Genomic DNA, 24,444 nt, shown 5'->3' with positions numbered 1-24,444 from the left:
GGGTCTTTAGGTATGAACTGAAAGGCAACTCCCTAAGTTCTTGACAAAAACAGCAACAACAAAATGAGAGAATCTTTCTAATGACCCAATTCCCAGACTAGAGCTGATTTATAGACTTACACCCACTAAATGAAAGGAGTAATGATCTCAAGTTTTTATTGTACAGCTTTCTACTAATCTTCAAAGGGATCTGAAACATTTACTGTGCATTAGAGAAAGAGAAATGCCTTGTAGAGCTCAGGGCATAGATGGACTTTTGACCCAAGTCTACCTCACACTATAACTATTGTGCCTTTGAACATATCAGAGGTCATTTTTATATTTTTTCCTGAATGTAGATTCATGCTATTATCAATGATCCAAACATTACAAGCAAAGTGATTTCTATCACATCGCCACTCAATTTAAGCCAATATAAAAGATGGATGGGATGTGGAGAACAGCAAGAAAATTATAATGAAGTGACAGCTTCAGTCAGAGATACTGTTCCAGATGTGGGCTTTTTGCTGAAGTATATTAGTAAATATCCTGTACTTGGCACACATCTAATGGTCTGGAAAGGCAATTTTCTTAATTCTGACTGATAGAAAACTTGAGAAGCAGTTTGCATACACTTGACAAAAATAACAGAATTCTTTTACTATCTTGCACATCAGCTCCTGCTTTGTGGCATAACCTACAGGGACCATGGACATTTCAACATCGCATAAGATATCAAACTCCTATACCAGAATATTTTGCTGATTTGATATAGAAGAGCAGGAATATAGACAAACCAGATGGCTTCATAAAATACATTCTAGAGAGTAAAAGATAAATCCCATGAGAATCCAGGATGGGAGTTTTGCCAACTAAATAAAATTTCTGGGCCCAATAATGACCATGTAGGAATATTGCCTTCTTTGTAAAGGATACCACGGAAATTTTCCTACCTTGTTACTGTTGTCTGATGGAGGTTAAATCTCCATCTTGAGATACCAGTGACCATGAAACTTGAACTGTTTATCATGAACTCAGTGCTAGTTCATCAATTTGCCCATATTTTTAGTTGTGCCCAGCAATACAATGTCACTGAGTACAAGTGTTACATGTGGGATTAGTTCAAATAGGGCTGAAGATCCAGCTAAATTCAATAAACATATCACTCCTTATTATGCCTACCTTTTCACACTACTGTTTTTTTCCCTCAGCCTGTACATATAGCTCATATCAAGTCTCTTATCACTAGTTGACTATGGGTAGAAAAAAAAGTCGTTTCTTTTCATGTCACTCTGCATGATATACTAACATTTATTGCTATGTCATTGAAGCCCTATTTAGACATATCCCTGTAAGATGATATAGAATAGAAACATTCCCAATGAGAAAAACATTTGGCAAGACATTTCATCATCACTGATCTAGAGATGAAAAATTTTCCAGGTGGTCAGGGATTTAGACAAATGGTGATGAGGAAATTTAATTTTATACTGGGAAATAATTTACTTTTGTATGTTTAAAACTTGAAGATATTTATATTTATTGTTTTAAATCCTGAAGAATTAGGCTTTATCACTAATTTATTTTCTCCCTTTCTCCTCAGTTCTAGACAGCAAAATAACCCATCGAACAATCTTTATTTCCACATATGACACCTATATTCTCTCCATCTCATCATAATTCATTCCACTGGTTTAGTCTTTGCATTATATTTGCATATCAAAACCATGAATTTCAAGGGATATATAATTATTTTATATGGTATGGATAATTTTAAATTAATTGCAGCTGAGATCTTTTCAAGAAAAAACATTTAACACTTCTACCATACTTTCTTGTTCTGTCAAAGATATCAGCAATAAACACAAAGTTCTGGATTTCTCTGAATTCAATCTTGACAAGATGTTCTCTAAACGAAATGCACTATTGATTTTTGAAGGGAAAAACTCTAATCCTTATGTCTTTAATTTAATTCCTGGATGGTACAACATCCTGAGGTATTGTTATCTTACAGCTCAGAGAACTAGGTATTCTTGATGGGCAAATGTACTACAGGCATTCTATCTGACTAGGATGTTCTTTCTGCCAAACAAGGACTGGATTCTACACTCTGATAGTGAATGTTTAGTTCCTTCCTTGGAGCATAAAGCAGCATTCTACTAGGTAACAGAACTTCTTCTTCTTCTTCTTTTTTTTTTTTGTCTTTTCCCTTCATGTACTTCAAACCCGATCTAACTACCCAGGGCTCTTTGAAGTCAAAGGAAGCTCTGAACCCAGGAAACCTCTGATGTCTGGGGCAGAGACTCTCAAGATAAATGAGACAAACAGAAAGGAATGTTGGGAGAAAAAGAGAGAGGTTGAGGTTGAAGACTTTGAATATCTTGTTGATGCCTCAGTGGTTGAGAGAATCTTGCACACGAATCAACAAGTTTTGACTGCTGGAAAAAGAATAGAGCAAATGTACAATAAGAAGGCATTCATACAATTGAGCTCTATCTGGACCTGGAAATGAAAGTTCATACACCATATAATCATTATTATGTTTGATGGGAGATGCCAACTTTGAGTTAAGTAAGAGTTAAAAGGCATAAAACCTAACCTTAGACTTATCACTTGTTTTGGTTTTCTCATCCCAATTCAATATTAGAAAGATTAGTTTTATTTAGATTTTTGCCTTTAAAGGTCCTTAGTTCCAGGAATGATGAATTTAAAGTAATAGCGAATTGATCATATTATGGTATGTATATTAATTAAAATTAAATTAATTAAAATTAAATTGCTGCATATTAATCTTAAATGCTTCTAACCAGCTACTACCTAATACTGTGAAATCTGTTTTGCTTCCATGCAAATTGAGAAAATGCAAAGGCTAAGGTTAACTACTTGTAAGTAAGAAAGAGAGAGGCAAGAAAAAAGTCATAGGATGTAATTTATTTTCATTCGGGGTATTTTATCAAGCCAGAATAAGATATGAGTCATGAATTTATAACTAAAATATTAAATATGTAAACAGTTTCACATATTAAATTTTCTTTCAAATATTAAGGGTTTAAATCATTCTTAACCCAGACATACTTTACACATACCAAGCATAACTTACTTGCTCAAATGTGTTTATACAGCTGTAAAATCCCCAAATTAACTATCAATCAGGAAAAGTAAAAATATTGCTATGAGAATGAGAACGTGAGATTTAAGGTGCTAGAAGAAAATTACAAAGGGCTTCCTGTGACATGAATTCAGATGGGATCAACTTTGTCGTTGATTTTTAAAAAATTGTTTAAACATCTCCCTAAACATAACATAGTTTCACTAATTCAGAGAAAATATTGACCAACTCATCTATCTTCAGCACTACTGTCCCTAAATTTCAAAATCCAATGTGGAAAATAATTACACACACACACCCACACACTCAGACTTAATACTATAACCTCCACGTTTTTTTCTACCCAATTTGAAAGCCTCCTTTTTTTTAATGGGAAATTTTCAATGTAAACCTAAATATCTGAATTTTAGTGCATCTCTTCTTGTTTAAATTTAGATTTAATAATAACAAAATGCTATAAAATCTCACATAACATCTTTCATTATACAAAAGATGGATTTAAAACCATGAATTTTGACAAAATTACATTTACAAACAATAGTAGCTATAAAAGTATCAATAATATGGCTTCTCATTTTTTGTAAAATTTCTCATAAAATGAGAAAAAGAAAAATTACCCTTCTTTGCATTTTTCACATAGTAAGGCACACGCTATTTTGATTTAAGCTGAATATCATTTGAAGTAAGTTGTAAAATATATAAATTCTGCCGAGGACACAGAAGGCAATTCAGGCAAGAGTAGTATGGTATCAACTTCTAACTCAGATATAATATGATCTTTTTCAGCACAAAAATTGAGATCATAATGGGTATTTTTTAACCTATACTTATTCAATTACCACAGTTGAATTTTCATACTAAAATATATTTATCATAATCAGAATAAAGTTGAGTTTTGTATTCAATTAAACAAATGGCTTAGGGTCAAGGAAGTATTTCCAGTTTAATAAAATTTTGCTGCAGTTTTACACACTTTGAAAGGAAAATTTACTTTGTTTCTTTTTACATTTTATAGTTTTATTATAAAAATGATATAATTTGAAATAAATGTTTTAAAGGAAAACAGCTGTCAAAATTCTGATATATAACTATTCTGAATATTACATATGACCATGTAGATTTGGGTGAAATGTACACATATTTGCATTATGCCATGAACATTTACAAAGCACTTTTTTTTTTTCTTCTAGTTAATCTAAAATTCTCATCAGGATCTCTTGACTCCTTCACATAGGGAAGGGAGATAATATTTATTTAGAATCTTTTTTGTGCAATGCTTTCTGGAAGCTATATAATATATATGTAATAATATATGTAATTTATATTATACATTATATAATTATTAATCTTATTTTATAGATAAATTGAGCTCAGACATGTCCAATTAGTAAATAAAGAACTAGAACCCAAGCAAAATATGGTGAACTTCAAAGCCTTGTTATAATTACAATTCTATTTGGGGATCTTAGCTTCTGTTTTAAAAAGTAAAAGGTTACAAAACAAACAAAACCAGAAAACCGTACACTATTGTTACGAGATTTGTTTATTCTTTGCTATTATGAAGGATTCAAGAGATTTTAACATTGAGGCAATGGGCTCTCTTTCCTCAAGAATAAGCAATACGAATAGAAGTTTCAAGATTTATGCAATATTCACATAATACTCTCATGAGTCTGAGCACAACACTTTCCCCCTCCTCTGTTTATTATTTTATAGTGAACTTTCTATACAAACGATCTTCCTAATAGGCATATGTTTCCTCATCTGAAAGCTACAGTAGAGGCCAGTTACATCACAGTGTAAACTAGAGGAGAATAATTGGTTTTCTAACATTTCTAACATTAAATTAGACCAAAGCCTTTTCATAAACAATCTCCTCAGGTCTATGTTACCCACGATGAACTGTGATGAGAGCACTAGACTTGGAAAGAGGATGTCTGTCAAATTCTTGTTCAGTCACTTACCAGCAGGGTGATCTTGCACAAATCACTTAGTCTACATCTAACCAATGGAGGAGAAAAAAATAAATGCAGTGGATTCCAAAATCGTTGAACTTTAGAATCACCCGAGGAGCTTTTTAGACATACCAGTTCCCAGGTGGCACCCCATAGGGATTAAATCAGAATGTTCAGGCATGGGAGCAAGGTCTCAGTATTTCCTTAAAGATACTCACCTGATTCCAATGTGAAGCAAAATCTGGGAGCCATTAAGTTAATTAATACTTTCACAGAGCTGCTTTTAAGATGAAAAAAGAGGAAGGGCTTTGTATATTACATAGTACTTTACAGAGTGATATAAAATATTATCCTCAAACTAAGTACAGTGCTGTAAAAAATAGCACAGTGTTTTAGGGAGCTTGATCTTTTGTTTGGGTTTTAGTTCAGTAGTCATAAAGAAACTGTACATAAATAATCAGTTTTACTCTATTTAGCCAGAGCTGCAGAAAGTTTAACAGTTGTTTTTTATTTTAAGCTGACTTCGATATTATTTAACCTTATTTTTTTCTTACTTATTTTCCTTCTCTATTAAAAATTTTAAAAAGTATCATAGTATCATCCATCTTCTTCCCTTCAAAATATATCAAATGTCACACTTTTATTATGTGTTTATAATAACCAGAAAAGAATATTAGAACGTGCGGAAAAGAAATCTGTCAGAAAGAAAACAAACTGTCCAAAATTACTTAATTCAATGCTACTACTTACTTAAAAAAAAAAACAAAAAATTACGCACTTCCGATTATTTCTCCAACATTCTGCCATAATGATCTATTTGGAAACAAAGGCTTATTCAGTAAATCTGTCTTAGGTAGATCGTGTTCATTGCCTGATGATATAAATTATTTCTCTACTAAATTTTTAATCACTACAGCAGATTCAGCCAGTTTATACACAGTACTTGTTTTGTATTAATACCATCAATTTCTATATGCTTTTATTTAATTAGGCTTACCAAAAGGATTATGTAATTTACGTAATCAGAGGACAAACAACATGTTACCTAATTAAAAAGCACTCTTTGTGTTTTGTAAATAGAAACATTAATGCCTCCTTTTTCAACAAAATCTTCAAATTAAACTCAATTCATAAGCAACTACAAATGTAATCCACCTCCTTATAGTTATTTTGCCTTGGGATCTTTTACCTTTGTGGGCTTAGTAGCATCCATGCTCTCTTTGAATTTCTCCTGAACAGTTTCTGCAAGCTGACAGAGCAAGGCGCCATTATCCAATTTCTCCATAAACGTTTCTGCCGTAATCTCCTTCCCTGCAAAAACAAAAAACAAAAAAGCATTAGAAAAGCATAATCATTCCACAACACAAATGTGATGTTCATGTCAACATATTTGACATAGTTTTTACCACCAAAATTTTTATTCTGGCTGAGTTACATGTCTGGGATAGGAACTCATCTGAAAAAAATGGTTTCTTTGGAATTTTACATTTTCCTGTGGTTGTAAAAATCTTAATATTTTATATATTCATAATATAGTTTCAAATGCATAAAAGTTTTATTTCACAGTAAAAGTGGCAAAATGATATCCTGGGTGAAAGAGTCCCACAATTTGGCAGTCAAGCAGTCAATGAAACTCAAAGAACCAGCTTTAACAATGATTGTACAATTCAGCCTCTGAGGTTTGTTGAATTCTCATTCTCAGTGGCTCATTCAATTACTTTGGTCTGCAAGGCAAGGGCATAAAGCAGAACTGGTATTCTGTATTATGCATATGTCTTCGATAATAAGAACATCATAGCTCTCTTTTATTTGATAGAGCCATAGTACATCAAAAATCAACCACTGTTGGCAAGTTTAATAGCATAGCCAATGCATTAAGCCATATCTCTCACTAAATTTCATTGAATTTGTTTTCCTGATTAAGATAATACAGGTAAAATTAATGCAATAGATAAACTCTCTCCGTAAGAAAACATTAGCTCTCTAACCATTCTCCTTCCTGCTGCAGTCCTTGAACTGTGGAATTATCAAATTCAGATCTCTGATTTTTTTCTCTCTTCACAATCACTCACTGCTTCAGCTACTGCTCTTATGAATAGGATTCACAATTGTTCATCTCTGACATTTAGCTGGTTAAAGGTTATTTTTTTCTTTCTTATATACTCCCAAAGCATTTTTCTTTCTTCTTTTTCTCTTGTGATATAATTCACATACTACAATCTACCCATTTAAAGTATGTAATTCAATGGCTTTTAATATACTGTATTCACAAAGTTATGTAATCATCATAATCAACTTTAGAATATTTGTATCACTCCCAAAAGAAACCCTAAACCCTTTAACTGTCACTCCTGATGGTTCCATGCCCCCAGCCCTATAAAACCACTAATTTTCTTTTTATATGTTTCCCAAAACTCATCTCTCTCAAAGCTCTCCTTTTCCTGGTTTAGTAATTCTCTAAGTTTCAGAATATTTATTTTCCTTCTTTAATTTTTATAGATTATTAGTGACAAGTCCTATAGATTCATGCTTCCTTCTGTTTCTGGCACCATAATCTTAATAAAAAATTTCATGATCTGATACCAAAACCTCTAGAAATAAGAACAATGGCTATTCCCTGTACCAACTTCTCTCTCCAGTATACATCACATTCATTGTTAAAATTATGATTGCTAAATATCACCCTCACTGGGTCATTCTTCATCTTTATTGCATAGTTCCTAATCTTCTCTACCTAAAAGATGAACTACACTTACTTTAACCCAATATCCAAAGGTCTCCTCGTATCCACTAATCCACCTTTCTAACTTACATCCTTATACCCTGCTCCTTGGTCTGCATCCTGCCTTCACAGTTTCATTAGTGGACCTTCCAGTTCCTATTGTCATGCCTTTGTTCCTGGCATGGTGCCTGCCTGCAATGTCCTCCTACTTTCTATCTGCCTGTTCTTTAATCAGAAATCCAGAAAGAGATTCTCCTAGAGCAAACTGATCTCTTTTCTATACAGTTATGGGTATCACTCACATTGGCACTATCAAACTTCTTCTATAGCTGGTAACATGTTTTATATAAAGTTCTTGTCTTCCTCAATATACTATAAACCTCCTGAGGTGTATCTTTGTGTGGTCCTACACACAAAGTATGTGTGTAGGTAAGCATATTATTCACCTCCTAGGCACCTAGTGTATTTGGTAAGCACATGAACTAACAAATGAATAAACTACTGGAAAACTTAGCAAAAATAATGTGCGTTATTTTTGTGAAAATTAGTTAAGCTAAAGCAAAATAAAAGGAGATATTTTAAAGTTTTATAATGAAACTCTCATAGGATTAACCTTTATCCTAAGAAAAATGCATACAGCTCAATTCCATAAACACAAAATAAATATAACCAACTGGGATAATAGATAAACTACTGGCTTAAAGTTAAACTCACAATATCTAATATGTTTGGATTCAAAAAACATCTGTTTGAAATAATTTTTTAGGGGGAAGGGAAAGTAGAAAAGAAAAGAGAATTACTTTTTTAAAATATTTTTTTTCCCTTACTGGATAGTTCAAATTTTAGCCCCTAGTTAAGATAATGACTTCTGCAGGTGGCAAAACATCAGTATTTCTAAGTACTCGCCACAGACATAGACTATTCAAAACTACTATTATTTCAAAATTGTATGAAGCTCAACTCAATTTAGAAGTGAAAGTAATAGTCTTAAGATACAAAAAGCCAGCACAACAGAATTTGTATCATGCATACACCATATTGGTCTACAATTTTCTAATGATAAGAAAGACATTTTGCAAACAAGTATAAAACATAAATGTTAGAAATATTTTCAAAACTACCAATTAAATTTCAAGGTAAAGAAGATAAACTTTAAAATGTTAAATGATTCCTTTATATATTAGTTTTAAGAGTTTCAGTGTTTGAAAGGGGTCTTTAGGTATTCTTACTTCATTAAGCTCCATGGCAATTTAAGGATTCTATGCATAATGTTAAGTGACAAAATTATTATAATATTTAAAAGAACTTATAAATTATAAAGAAATGTTTTTATTAAAAAGTTATTATTAATCTCCCCAAAGATATGATTTTTACTTTTATGCATTATATCTAAAATTTTTTAGTAATCTTGATTTTCATGAATATTTGAAGAAAGAGCTTACATTGAACATCTGTATCTAATGAAAAGTATATTAGGTGTCAGCTTTCAATTCTGTATATTTTATAGCTCCAAAAGGTGAGATTTTTTTTTTTTTGGCTAAAACAGACACTGTTACATACTTTATAGTTGAAATATACTGCCTAAAATGAAGGAAAAATGCAAGACAGGGAAGTTTTTTTTAAAAAACCTTCATATATAATGCATTTTCCATTCAAATATTAAAAATCATAAAAATACATATTAAATATACTGTATAATTATAAGAAATCAATTACAAGTCTTGAATGCATAATATATTCTCTCACTCCTATTGCATTAATATTACTGAAAGTATAAAGAAACAGAATATATAAAGTTAGCTGAATTTAACTAGGACGAATCCATTAGAAGAGGCTGTGAAGTATCAATTATAAATTCTCAAGTAAACATTATACAAAATTAAATACCTTTGTTACACAGAACCAGATATTCTTTAATTTAAATTGTGTAGCTGGTTTGAGACATTTGATTATAAATACTAGAAGTGGTAGGATTCTAGTACCAGAGAATCATTTTTGCCCCAGTCCCTTCTTTCTATGTTGTTGGTATGTTTAAAAGATAGGGTAATGAACAGATAATTTAAATCTTCTTGGAGTACTAACTCACACTGAGTTGCAAAGACTGTTGACTTGAAATTTACTCTAAAATAACCTAGTCTAGAAGTAATATCTTTTTTTCCTGAGTTCATAATTGTAGACTTTGATCTTTATACCATCAATTCAGTCATGATTGACAGCTTGTCAGGAGACAAAGATCAGGGAGTTTGGTTAAAGATTGTGGTTAGTCACTTCTTCTTAAAATATTAAGGTGCGATGGTACAAAATAAATGTCTGCTTGAAATCTTTTGTGAGATAACTAAAATCAACATACATGCTTATACATATCAGTGTATTCCTACCAGAAATATGTGCTTGCTATAATTTCCATAAAGATTAAGTATCGACCTATAGTATTTTAGAATGGAGTCACCTGAAAAAATAGAATCTCTTTGATCTTTTACTTTACTAAGAATGCTTTCTTCACAGCAAATCAATAGTATTAAACTCAGGTGCCTAAAGACATAACATCTAATAATGACATTTAACATTTGAGTTCTTACTGTTTGCTAGACACTTTACGTGTATTCGTTTTTAATCTCTCTATACTGTGATGTGTGTGCTACTATTATATCCATTTTACAGTTAATGAAACTGAGGTACTTAGATTAAGTAACTTGTCTAAGGTCACACAGTAAATCTGACTCTTTAACTCATGAAGTAGGATTAGAGTTTATGTTCTTAGCCACCATGGTTGGTTACTTAAATAAAGATTTTCTGAATACACAAATGACTATTTCCTACTACAATGCATTCTCCCTAATTCAGCTGTTTTTCCTCTGTAGAAACTCCATATGAGGCCCTTCAGGAAAAAACAAAACAAGAAAAAAACAAAACAAAACAAAAACAGCTTAGGGCTGAAGATTGTGAAGACAGTGATAGTAGTGCTGAAAAATGAGTAGCAGTTCACCTTGTAAATTGGAGAATAGCTAAGAATGTCATTCAGGCATGTTCTAATATGTGGCCTGATTCACCATAGAAGAAAACGGGCACATTTTATCTCTACAGGCAATCCAGATAAGATCAAACTCTACTCAAAATTCCACTGCACCTCTCAATCCCAGTATACTTCTCTAATTGGAGAACTCAAAAGAACTCATCTGTTCCCCTAACTCAAATTATTCAATGTTTCAAGACTAAAATTTGAAGGTTATGAGAGAGGAAATAATCATTATATCCAGAAAACCTAAATCGGCACCTGCTCCACAGTGATTCCAAGTATCTACCCTGCATTTATATCAAGACAAGACAAAGCAGGTTCTGTTAGAAAAGTTGGGTAAAAAAACTGGGCAGTAACTGCTTAGAAAGGTGCCAACTTGTGAACATGAACTTGATTCTTTAAACTTTCTAACTAGCATGAGATACTACCTTTCTGAAGGAATTTTTATTGACTATATCAGGAATATGAACCCTCATACAGTGCTGATGAGACTGCAAATTGGCACAGCCACTATGGAAAACAGTATGGAGTTTCCTCAAAAAACTAAGAATTGATCTGCCATATGATCCAGCAATCCCTCTACTGGGTATTTACCCCAAAGTCCTGAAAACTCATATCCAAACAGATATTTGAACACTGATGTTCAAAGCAGCATTATGTACGGTGGCCAGGTCATGGAAGCAACTGAAGTGTTCTACGATAGATGACTGGATAAAGAAGCAGTAGTACATATATACAATGGAATATTACTCAGCCATAAGAAGAGATAAAATACTGCCATTTGCGACAATATGGATGGACCTCGAGATAAAAATGCTAAGCAAAGTAAGCCAGGCAGAAAAAGTTGAAAATCACATTATATCACTTATATGTGGGATATAAACCTAAAAGCAACAAAAGAACAGGACAAACAGACTCATGGCCAACAATTATCTTCAATAGTCCATCAACAATCATAAAATTCATAGGATGTTCCTCATCTTGTTAAATGATGGGTGATTGCTAAAATCTAGAGCTGTTTATTTAATAACATTAAAACAATTAAGTTTTCCACCAAGATTTATTTATATAATCATCTGATGTTCAAATATGTCCTAAGGACACAGATTAATAACAAATGAGAAATAGCTAGTTCATAAACAAAAATAACAAAACAGAAGACCTAAAACAAAAATGAAATGTGTATATTTACTGCATAGCAGGGGACAATGGCCAAAGAAGCATTTTATAGGGAAGAAAGATGAGATCGTCAGGATTCTTTTGCTGTCTTTTCTTAATTTTGCTCATAAAACTCTTCCATGATGCCAGCTACTGGAAAACATACTTGGACTACAAAACCTATTTTCAATATGATCAACTGATATTTCCAAGGATATGTGAGTAGTCAGTAAATATTGCATGATGATCTTATGCATCAGATTAGTGTGCTGTCCCATAAACAAATCCCAACTGCCATAACTATTTATTCATCTTAATTAGTTAACTTATCAGAAGATAGCTGGCATTGCATTTTATATTCAAATACATAAATTTTCATCTAAAAATTTGCTATTGCTACTTTAATTCTATGTCTAAAGAGCTATGTATTAGTATTATTAAGTAAGTATATAGTAATTGAAAATTACAAGATTATACCACCATATGTGGCACGAAAGTGAATGTTGGTCTATGGACCAATGAAATAATTTTCTTCTATATCAAATAATTTTTATCCAACAAAAATATCCAAATCCACATTGAGTGTTTTTTAAGAAACTACACCTTTCAATTGATATTTTATATAAAGGACCAGAAATATCTGAATTTATATCATGAATACTCCTTTTGAAGAAAAATCATTACATTTTAATCAAGTATGACCAAAAGAAGTAGAAATCCTTTCCAAAATTAAGGTCCACATCACAACTATAACATCTAATTAAAAACTTTAATTTATTTTGTGAATTTCTATCTCACCAAAAAAAAGAAAAAAAAAAAAATCAGGTACTTTACATGAAGATAGCATTAACTTTGGAACCACTTTCAAGATATCGCTAACTTTCAAGTAAATAAAAAGCAAGAATTGAAAGCTGAGTAATATAAATTCTAAAATATTTGAGGTGGTAAAATGGCCAGTAATAAATAATTTTAAATTTTACTTTAATTACTTTATTTCTAAAATATGTGAATTATAAATGTATCCATTATGTGTAATAAAAATACCTTCCAACATAGCCATTTTTCCCTCCCCTCCACATTATCACCATTCTAGTAAAAAACATATTTTCTTACCCCTAAATGTGTTACCACTTTTAAATAATCTCAAGTTAGTGATCTACTTTTTAAGTTACCCTGAGGATATTCACTTGAAGCCTTTTTTAAATCTACTTTTATGAATGTAAGTCAATATAAGGTGGTGCTTTACTGTATCTTGAGATTCTTTTAAGAGTCCTGTTTTGAGAAAATTTCATAAACCATCAGTTACATTCGTGTTACCAACTACTAGCATTAAAAATAGTTTTCTTATTCTTTAAAATAAAGATTATTCATTTATGTAAATTATGTCTCCTTGTTTATGCATATTGATAATCTCAAACTGGGTCTCAAGAGATGGATTTCCTGGAAACTTAGACTTTTGGAACTGGAAAGGACATTAGAGATCATCTACTCCAACCCTTTCATTTTATGGTTGAGGACACTGAGCCCAGAAAAGATAGCTGAGTGACTTTGGGCAAGTTTCCTACCCAGTGGCAGAGCCAGAATCAGAAGCCAGGTCTCCTGACACCCTGTTAGGAGCCAGGTCTCCTGACTTTTAGTCCAAGGATCTTTCCATTACACATACACTGACTCTCTATTCTTTGAGGCTGTCTTGGGTTGCTCATGCTGATCGAGCTGCTTTGTAAATGATCATATTCACCAAATAAAATGCCTTTGATGATAAGTCATGAGACCTTGGAACATACCTGTATAATTGCTATACCCTAATTAATCACAATCTCCCCCTGTCTAGAACACCTCAATGGCTCCTCATTGATCATATAATAAATTATAAAACTCCTTAACATGGTGTTCAAAGCAGTATATGAGCTAGCCCCTACAAGTTTAATGAAACTCTCCTCTTCATCTATGCTGTTGACACTAGCCTTCATTCAGTTCTTCTAATGTACCAAACTTCCTTTCTCAGCATGTGCCATTCCCTCCAACCAGGCTCTTTCTTCTCCCATGCTTTGTCTGGCTAGCTATTAATCATTTTTCAGTCCTCAGTTTAATATAAGACCCCTTGAAGAGGATTTCTCCAAGACCTTCAATACTTTGCCCCATTCCCAGCTCCTCATTTTTATACTCTTATTGCAACCTGTATCTTTAGTGTTTATGACAAGCCCAATTAATGAATTACTTATTGAATATGTTTCTTTTTTCAATCTACTCCAAGCTCTATAAGAACAGGCCCTCTGTCTGTTTCTAATCACCACTCTACCTTCTAGTACTTAACAGACTGTGTTTATAACATAATAATCACAATAGCTGATACTTACTACAGCTAGTTGATCACTATGTGCCAGACCTTGTTCTAAAGGTTATGATCTCATTCCAATCTTCAACAATCCTGTGAGGTTGGTACTAGTATTATATTTATTTTACAAATGACAAAACTGATGCAGAGTGCATTTAGATACCTGTCCACTATCACAGAGCCAGGAAACGGTGGAACTGAGATTTGAATTCAAGCATTCTGATGCCAGAGTCCTTTTTTTTTTTTTTTTTTTTAATTGCCTACTGCACCTGGTCTTCCTAGGTGGTCTCCCATCCAAGTACTAACCAGGCCCTGCTTAGCTTCTGAGATCAGGCGTGTTCAGGGTGGCACAGCTGTAGACCAGAGTCCATTTTTTTAAACTACTATATTATGCTGCTTCACACTCAAATATTTGAATGAGTCAACTTATCCATAAAACCAAATTAACTGCATCTCTGACCTATATGAGTGGAATAACAACAATAACATATATACTGTTTACAATACGCTAGGCACTTTCTAAGTAATATACATATTTTAATCATTTAATCCCACAGCAACCCAACAAAGTAGGCGGTACTATTATTGCTGCTTTACAGATGAGGAAACTGAGGCACAGAGAGGTTAAGTAACTTGCCCAAGATCAAATTGCTAAAAAGTGGCAGCTCTGGGGTTCAAATGCAGGCAGTCTCTTTTCAAGTCTTTTTTTTTTTTTTAACTTCTATTCTATACTGCCATACTTGTGATAGCCCATATCTGAAGACAGCTCAAAGTTAATAATAAGTTACTAATGTAACAACCATTTCTGAAGCCAGGAAGGGCAAAAAAAAGGAGAGGAAATCCATCTGCTGAAGTTAACTCAATTCCCTTTATGTGAGGGAAATAAAAGCTCCTCCTTTGCATGGATGAATTACTAACAGGGGGTAGCCTTTTCCTTTGAGTGGATACAGCTCCATAGCACGGTGAAGGATCTTCCTTGAATTTCTTCTGCATTTATACCGTTATCCTTTGGCTTGGCACACTTGTGAAGGGTACACCCTACATACTCATATGCAGTAGCCCTGGTTAGACTACATACAATTGTCAATAGTGTGCACACAGTGAGGAAAAAGAAAACATCTTAACTGTAAGATAAAGGGGAAAAAAATGCAAAAGCCTTGAAAAATACAGAGCCATGGTGAGCAAAAAGCAAAATCTTGCTAAAATGTGCCGAAATCTTTCCAAACCTTGCTAAAATTTCAGATGGACAGGGTGCTTCTCTCTTTAGTTTCATCAGCTAGAAAGTGAGAATAAAAACACTTACCTTGAAAGATTCAAATAATAAAATAATGGTGAATTTCCTTCTGCAAATGATAAAGTACCATAAAAATTGTATGTTTACTCAATACTTGAATCTTAAATCTTATATATCTATAAGAATCCTTTCTCAGGTCATAAATCAATTTTATGCTGTGTGAAAAACCATTAGTGAAAATAAGGTTGCTATATATTATGATCCTTTAAATGCACATGGTTGAAATTTTATCCTATAAATATACTAGCACAATAGAAATTTAAAAGAGAAGCAGCCTTAGCATGAGGTAGCATTTTTCTCAGAGACAATACTTTTGGAAGAGTTCTTTAAAAACATTACGTAAAATAAAATGAAAAATTTTAGTTCAAGGTTGGGAGACTCTAGTCAGCTCCTTTGGCAAAGGATCGATGTTTTTGTTCTAGAGTTTGGGTGTTCAGCAGTTTTAGAAGGTGTGCAGTTAATTTGGTTTTATGAAAGTGGGGCAAAGCAATCTAGTTTGAGAAGTCAGATTTCACAGAGTGTGACCTGCACGCAGTGTTAAAAAGAATGAGTGGGATTGGTCAGCTGCATAAAAGTAAAAAATAAATCAGAACAGCATATAGATGAAATAAGCAATTTGACCACATATGTCCATATTTCAGTGCATGATATTAGAATTACTGAGCACAGTTAAAGTGAGAGACATTGGGAAATGCATTTAAATTTTCCACATGCTTCAAGTCTCTCAGATGCAAAATCCAAATAATGAAATCTTTCTTTCCAAGGTGCTGTCACATGCTTAGGTGAAGAACACTACATGAGGGGGGAAAAAAAAACCCGTTATCTTTATTCACAAAATGAGATCTTATAACCTTACCTAACAGATTGGTTAACCACAAGGCCAGATCTTCTTTCATCGGCAGCAAATTAGCTTCATGTCTGCTGGCCAGCCATTGGCTATACTGATGCATATCGGAGAGGCCAGGTCCACTGCGTACCTTTGGGCTCAGAGCAGTGCACATTATTTATCCACTTGTAATACCTGTTTTGGAAACAAAAGAGCAATTTCTTTTTATATGGACTTCTCTTGTTAAAATATTGGTGTCAGAGGCATAGTAAGGCACCAGATCTATGGAAATTTTGATGACAGGTCAGGTTATTAATTATTAAACCCCATGAAACACTATTTGCTTTATCTTTACTGGTCCTATCACTTTTGGCCAGCCACTTGGTAGAAAATAATAGCAATCAAAGGTCAAATAGAAAAACCAAACAGTAAGCTCTAAGCTCATCTGAAACATCATATTTAGAAGAGTCAGCTTCTAAGCCAAGAAATTCCACTTATTCAAAAGCAATACAAAATAGCTGATTAAAATTTTAGTATCCAATTTGTAAACTTCTATTTTTGGGGTTAATTTTTAAAACTAAAGATGTCTATAGAACTTTAGGACCGAGTGCTAGCAATGACAGTGTTTGCACAATTTATTGTAAACATATGGTCACTATTCTTAAAACTATTACCTATAGGATTAAGCACAGCACTTGGTTCTTTGCAGACTGCTAAGCAATCATGGATTCACTACTTAGAGAACTGGGTAGGAGAGAGGATCAGAGGTGCTTTCAAAGAGTTCCTACTACACTTCTCTCATTTTACAATTAAAGAATACAAAAACCAGGGAGGCTCGGACTTAACCAAGATCATACAGGTAGATCATGGCAGAGCCAGGCTTTAACCTGCTGTTCATACTCTAAGACCATTACTCTTTTCAAAATGATACATTTTACAAAGTAAATTCAAGAGCCCACATTATGACCCAAGAATAACACCATTATTCTAACAAATACTGCCACAGTTTTTTCTTTTGGCTTACTTTATGTTTTCCCACTGTATATGTTTTACATGCTAGGTTTTGTTTGCAATCATCTTTAGAGTAGAAGTAATTAAATATCTCATGTCTACAAAATAAAAGATCATTTCATTAATCTGATCACCTTATGAGTATCCTTTGTGGGTAGTAGAAAAGTTGTTTGAATATATAGTAGGCCTTGAATGTAGCACTTTTATATGCATAATTTATAGGAACTATGCCTACGGAAGTAATATTGAGGCAGCTAACGTAACAAATTTATAAGTTTAACAACATGTAAGACTCTATTCTGTATACAAATAGTGCATATGAAATCACTAAATGCATTATAATAAAAGAAAAGTAAAAATGAAAATATCTGCAACTGGAAAAAAGTAGGGTTTATATGATATACTGGGGCTTTCAGCATATTTCAATATTTATGATATTTTTAAATTATTGATACAAGTGTATACATTCTCATCAGTTTTAGTCTTTGCAACTTTACATAGTATTCTTTTCTAGTTAATCCCAAACTCTAAGTTTCTTAACATAGATTATTTTTTGTCTTTGAAAGACTGCTTTTGAAAAAATAATAAGATATTGGTGTTAAAAAATGTAAAATGTGACCATCTCTCAAACATTTTGCTATAGTATCAGGAAAGACAGCTGGAAAGTGAGTAAACACCTAAAAGGTATCATAAATATATAATTTAAAAGCACAGACACTTTCACTTCCAAACAATTATGCTTTGGAATAATTTTTGCAAAAAAATTACCATAAATTTTCTTTGAAAACATTTTTCATAAATTTCTCTCTATATAATTATATATAGTGAACCAGTGCAAATGTGAAACATTTTTAATACACCTTGTCATGTTACTAAATTATCATTATAGGAACCAGAACATTACCATTGCCTATTCTTTTGCAGTTAATCATCATATTATTCATGTAAAGTCCTAAAATTTCCACCAAATGTTGCAATTAAATACTAGAAACCTTAAACATTTTTGTCCCAGTTCTTTTAAAATTAGGTCCAGTCCAAGAAAAACAAAACATCTCCCTGTACCTGGTTAGGATTCCTATAGGCTACCTAGCCTCAGAAACAAACATTTAAGTAACAATACATTTAAGCACATGATTCATACATTTAAATAACTAAGTGAAATCTTAAAAGGGTTACCTCTAAAATGCCTTTCTTCTCAAGACACAATCTCTCCCACTACTTTCCTGAAAGTGAGATGTGGTAGGTCAGTAACTTTACCTACGTCCTATTATCTGCTCTGCAACTTCCATTTAAGCATCTGAGTCCTATTCTGCTCTCTAAAAGCAAGAAGACACCTCAGACTCTTAAGCTCATTGTCTAGCAAAGAATTCATCAAGGGATAGTTTACAGTAAGCCTAATGGCATGTAGCAGTTTCAATGAGCCAAAGGGACATAATCCTTCCCCTCAATACTTCTAAACAGTGAAGTTTTTATTTTCTTTGACAGTGGCACATTTATTTCTCATGTAGTCTGTCCTGTATTTTGCCGGAAATATAATTCAAACTATTTTCTAATATTTATAGATGATAATTAAATAAAAATGATAAGAGTAATAAAGCAATTTTTATGCTGTTTTGTGTGTAACCAAAATTATCTACAAAATATGAGGGAGAACAGGAAGAGAGTTATATTTTCCCAGGAAGCCAAAGTGGGAGAAGGAAGACTTGGTGGGTAATTAGCATGCAATGCAAGTAAAACAACTAAATATATGGCAAGTATGTTGACACTAAAAGTTGCTGTCATGAATAGGGTCTCCTCTGTTTAAGTCCCTTTAGAAAAAGATTAGAATTTCAATCCAAATTCTCCTGATCTTTTTTTTTCATATTTTAAATCACCATCTGTGAATTTGCTGACAGTCACTACATGGAGGTCTTGGATTTAGATATGGCAGAGACATCAATAAGAAACATGGAAATGAACCCAGCTAGCAGAATCAAAATTTGGAGTGTGGAAAAGTATTCTATGGTGAAGTAGTTTCCCATTGAAGTGATTAAATTGGGATGAACAAAGCTCAAATAAATTTATATTACCAAGATAAAAAGATCACTACAGGATTGCAATCTTTTTATAATTTTCAACAAATGTTTAATTACTGTGGATGAGTTGAATTAAATCACAAAGAATGAACTATAACAGAAAGATCATTTCTGATGTTTTGAATTTATTCAAAAGTTTTCAAAAACCATGAGATGCTGAGTCGAGTCATAGCTTTAAAGATAGGAAATGAAATGATTAATGATCCAGTAGATTTGAAAAAAAGTTAAAGTTTAGGAGAAAGAAAAACATTTTATATAATATATAAAACACTGAAAGATGTTACCACTAAAATTCATATAATATAAATATTTTAAAAACTTGGTAAGTAACTTTGGTAGGTACTAAACAAAATCAACCACTTTGGAAAGAGGAGTAAGAACTCAGATGCTTCTATGACTCCTCTAAACTATGGCTTCTCCAAGCTTTATGAGTCTATCTAAAAATGGATAATGCAACTCTCAGGATTTGGAATTCAGAAAAATAAAACTTAAAGGGAAAAACATGCAGAAACTTAATACAGAATTCTTCAAAGAATGTGTGTATTTTTTTTTTCTTTCTTTCCATAGAAGTGATTCTGGAATAACCATTACGAATATGATGAGACGTGAACTAGCCCAGGGGAAGAAGAAAAAATTAATGACTCCGTAAGTAAAATATCACATGTTTAAAGACTGTTTAGTCTGTTGCTCCAGAATCCCAGTTGAAGTCCTCATAGTTTTTACTCTAAAGTATTCTTTCACACCACCTAGAGGTGTGTTTTATGACCAAGATGGTTTGCAGTCTATCTCTAGACTTTGCTGATATGTTATTTAAAAAAAAAAAATGCATTGCAATATTACATAGAAAATTGGAAACAAAGAAAAATAAGAATAAAATGATAAACAATATATCACTATTGTTTGCTATGAGATTCCACTAAGAAACCTGATTAATAGATAGAATATTAGATCTGGAATCAGAAGTCCAGGGGTCAAACACTGGTTCTACTACTTACCTGCTTAATAGCTATTCTAATCTAGTTATATGACTCTCTCTCTTTGTACCTGAGTTCTTCAGTGTGTACAATGGAGGCTAACACCTCAAATATAATCTTGAAGGTTAAATATTTGTGCCAGTGTTTGGCATATATTTTATACTTAATAAATACTAGCTAAATCTCAATGATCACCATAGGAAATGTACCAAAATAGAACTTCCACTGACTTATTTTAAAAAGAAAAGCAATTCTGTAACAAAGTAGGAATATTTTGTAGATCTCTAAATCACCAAGAGAAAACAAAGGATAAGGAAGAGAAATGAAAACAAAGTATTAATAAAATAAAACCATAAAAATTGGAAAATCCAAAGTTTTCTTCATATTGAGAGGGATGAAGACCTCAAGATGATGAATGAAATGTTGAGCTCTAAAATGAGTAGTTTACATGTGTTTTTAAAAACAAATTTTGATAACAAATTATACTTCACTTTTGATGCTAGTTAAAATCATAAGCTAATGAAAGAGGAATACCACACCTCTTCAAATAAATGTGAAAAGATGTCTCTATACCTCTTTTTCCCCCAACCCCTCATATACAAAGAATCTCTAACTGTGGCCATTTAAAACAGTGCTAAAGAACCCACCGTGAAGGGTCTGCATCCCTAAAGTCAACTTTGTTTCCATTTGTAATATTGACTCCACCTCTATCTAGTTAGTTTTGTGTTATGGGTGTGAAACAACGAAGAAACAAAGTTAATAGGATAGTAACATTATCTTTTAAAATTTAAAACAAACCAACAAAAAATACACCAAGCCAAAATCTTTCCAAATCTAAAAGGAGAAAATGCTATCTTTCAAGCTAGAATCAAAGAATTAATAAGCAAGGATGGCTCTTTCACTATTCTGAGTTCTTTACTCCTATGTGATTCATTTTAGCTAACCAGTAATATCTCTACAATGCTACATACTCAACCAATATCATGAATGCAAAAATCTTAACTTAAGGGTCTAATCAGAAAATTAAAATACAAAATCTAACCATAGAGGTAGTTCTAATTCTTGTAAATGGACCTCCACTTCTGGCTAAAGGAAGCAACTTGTCCACAAATAAAAAAGCAAAAAAACAAAAACAAAAACAAACAAACAAACAACAATCATTACTAGTTTTCCTAATTATATAATAAAATCTTTTAATTCAAATGGACAGTTGAAGATTAATCTAGTCAAATTCCTGGTTCTTAATAAATGATTGGAGGTCTAAAATGTTTTGACCAAGTAACAAGGCTGTGTAGCCACAGTCATTACAAGTATGCTACTCAACCATTCTGGTGCCCATTCTCAAGTAATGCTAACCTTCTTCCAAGAATCTCTCTTATCCTGGTGCCCCATGATGATTTGTCTTGAACCAAGTAATAATATACCTACAATAATAGTTCCTTCTTGACCAAATAAATCATGACCAAAAAATTAAGTGGGAATTGATTTCTTATATTTTCATGGCATTAGTAATTTTTTCTTTCTTTCTTTCTTTAATTCTACTAGACCATTCTTCTAAACAGTTCAGTACAGGTTTTTGGATCCCTATCAGATTAACTTGAAACATAATTTGAATAGAAAACCACCTGAAATTTATAAATCAATTAAAATATCAAAAGTTCATCTAAGTTGGTTAGATAAACATTCATGAGAAGATTTTGGTTTTTGATGTGTTGTTTGTAATATGAAGATTTCTGTTTTACTTAACTATAATGTAGTTGAGAGCTATGAAAGTTTACTCTCAATTTAGAAAATAAAGACAGATAGACATACAGACAGATTGGTCTCATGTATGGAGAAAGCATTGGCAAAAACTCAATTGAACTAACCCTGAAAAACATTTAAGAGAAAAAATTACACAAGCATCTTACTCATTGTGACAAGAGATATGTTTTACCTTCACTCCAGTTACTTGCTCTAGACAGAAAACACTCTGGAAAACCTTGATAGTTGCTCAGAAGTGAAAACAGTGGGATCTAGTTTGTGCTTCAATATCAAAACCACAAAGATAACAAAATGGACTTAATATCAGCTGCAATTTTAAGAAACTCCATCTGCAAACAAATTGTTAGAGCCTCCTTAACTGGTTTCAACCAATGTAACTGGCCTTCCAAGGAAGGAGTCCAAAAGACTACAATGCAGACTTGCAGCCTAACTCTAAAATTATACAGAACATACTTAGAATTAACATGAGCCCTGACATTTCACCACCCCTGCAAGTTTAAGTTTTAACTACGATTTTTTACCAAGATAGTAGAAAACTCAGTGGCAATCACATGACCTTTTGCACCAGGTAAAATAAATTTTGCCACGTGAATTTATTTCCCAATAAAGCATAGTCCACATCTCAAAGGTATGGTGTTTAGCCATAAAGTAAAGAAAGAAGTTCAAAGTTTAGTAGCAAACAGGCTAAAATCCAAGCTACCTTTCTGTTTCAGAGCCCACACAGCCATGTGTGAAGGCTGTAATGTGAACTGCAAAAGCTTCCTGTCCAGTGCCTCAGGCATCTCTACCTTACCTTTTTTTAGGCAGTCAGAACCAGGACGCCCATGTTGGAGAGGACCACCACAGCCACCACCTCCTCCTCCACAGTTAGGGGGGAGCATTCCTCGAGAAGGAACTCATTGATTGATTTCAAAGACAGGCTAGGCACACAGATCCCAGCTGTAGTTAATCAGTGTCCACACTACTAAGAGGTTGGTGGAAAGAAGCAATGAGCACAAGGGCTTTTTCTCAGCCTTGCCTCTGTGAATCTCAGGGGATAGGTGAGAAGGAAAGGAGGACTTCCTCTGCCTAGCTGGCACATCCGATCTGTCTGAGCCTTTAGTTTAACACTAGGAGGCCAAATGGGTGTTCCTGTGCACATGCATATCTTATTTCCTTGCTTAAGATCTCTCATACACAATTGATCTGGCTTTGTTGGAGAGGGTTCTTGGAGAGAGGGCGGAGTTTACAAGAGGGAAGGAAAAGTTTTGCAGATCTTGACTACAGGAGGATGAAGATGAAAGTAAGAAGAGGAATATATATGTGGAGAGGGCAAAGGTTTTGATTTCCAAAAAGGTTAACTGGAGGAAAGTAGTGAATAACCCCACCCCAACCCCCAACTGTATTGGAGGAGTGTTGAAAACAACCTGCTTTTGCTCCCTCTCCATTCAAGACAGTAGAAACTTCATTTGGCTGGACTAGGTCAATGGCAATTTACCTTACTGGGCTGATAAAATCTACTTTTGCCGGAATAATTAATTCTAAAACAAAGCTGGCTCCTCTGCTCCCCAAACAATTTCAGATTCCAAAACCCTGCTCTTCGGACCGAAAGAACAATACTATGCAAAACCATCCCAAAGGGTGTTGATTCACAGACTATCATTTGTTCCTTCAAGTGAAAAAACAAAAAACAAAAAAAAAACTGTGCCAAATTCATCAATGGAAAACAGTATCACCCGAAATCACACGTGTCACACATTTTCCTCCCATCCAGGCCTCCTCAAGTAAAACATTCAGGATCATTCCATTAAGACCAGCCCTGCTCCGCTCCCCTCTTTCCAATAACAGACAACGCTGAGCATGCATTACAGACACCCTTTGTGCACGAATGCGTTAAATGTGCCTTTATAAACGATGCGCTAATTAGAAATCCTCACTTCTGTCCCTGGTTGGCTGAGGCGCCCCAGAGGGCTTTTCGCGCGACGGTCACTTGGGCTGTTCCACAATAGGGACGAGGAACACATGGTTGCTTCCAGGGAATCAGAGAGTCACCCATTGCAGTGACCACCCGCTCAGCGCCAGAACCGGTCCAGCTGTCCACAGCTCTTCACCCTTCCCAGCCAGATCCTAGAGGTTATTTTTAAGACCCCACCCCTACCCCCGCCCCGCGCCACGGTGCAGCCGCAAGCACTGGCTCCCGCAACCTCACGCTGCACAGCGCGCGCTGCGGCGGCGCTGGCGGAAAGC

The 24,444-nt window shown here is 33.6% G+C and overlaps 1 protein-coding gene across 1 annotated transcript in view; it reads right to left on the bottom strand.

The window, feature by feature from the left end:
• Positions 1–23,249, bottom strand: part of GAS2 (growth arrest specific 2) — a 108,466-nt gene extending 85,217 nt beyond the window's left edge. The window contains exons 1-3 of the mRNA XM_006907977.1: positions 23,012–23,249; positions 16,425–16,589; positions 6,233–6,354 (exon numbers count right to left, since the gene is read on the bottom strand). Of these exons, the coding sequence (XP_006908039.1) occupies positions 6,233–6,354; positions 16,425–16,569 (267 nt within the window). The 5' untranslated portion in view covers positions 16,570–16,589; positions 23,012–23,249. The remainder of the gene's footprint in view (positions 1–6,232; positions 6,355–16,424; positions 16,590–23,011) is intronic.
• Positions 23,250–24,444: the final 1,195 nt, after the last annotated feature.

This window comes from Pteropus alecto, unplaced genomic scaffold (assembly GCF_000325575.1).
Source record: "Pteropus alecto unplaced genomic scaffold, ASM32557v1 scaffold71, whole genome shotgun sequence".
Taxonomy (NCBI): domain Eukaryota; kingdom Metazoa; phylum Chordata; class Mammalia; order Chiroptera; family Pteropodidae; genus Pteropus; species Pteropus alecto.
The sequence above is the reverse complement of the archived record's forward strand: the minus strand, read 5'-3'. Positions and strand labels throughout refer to the sequence as shown.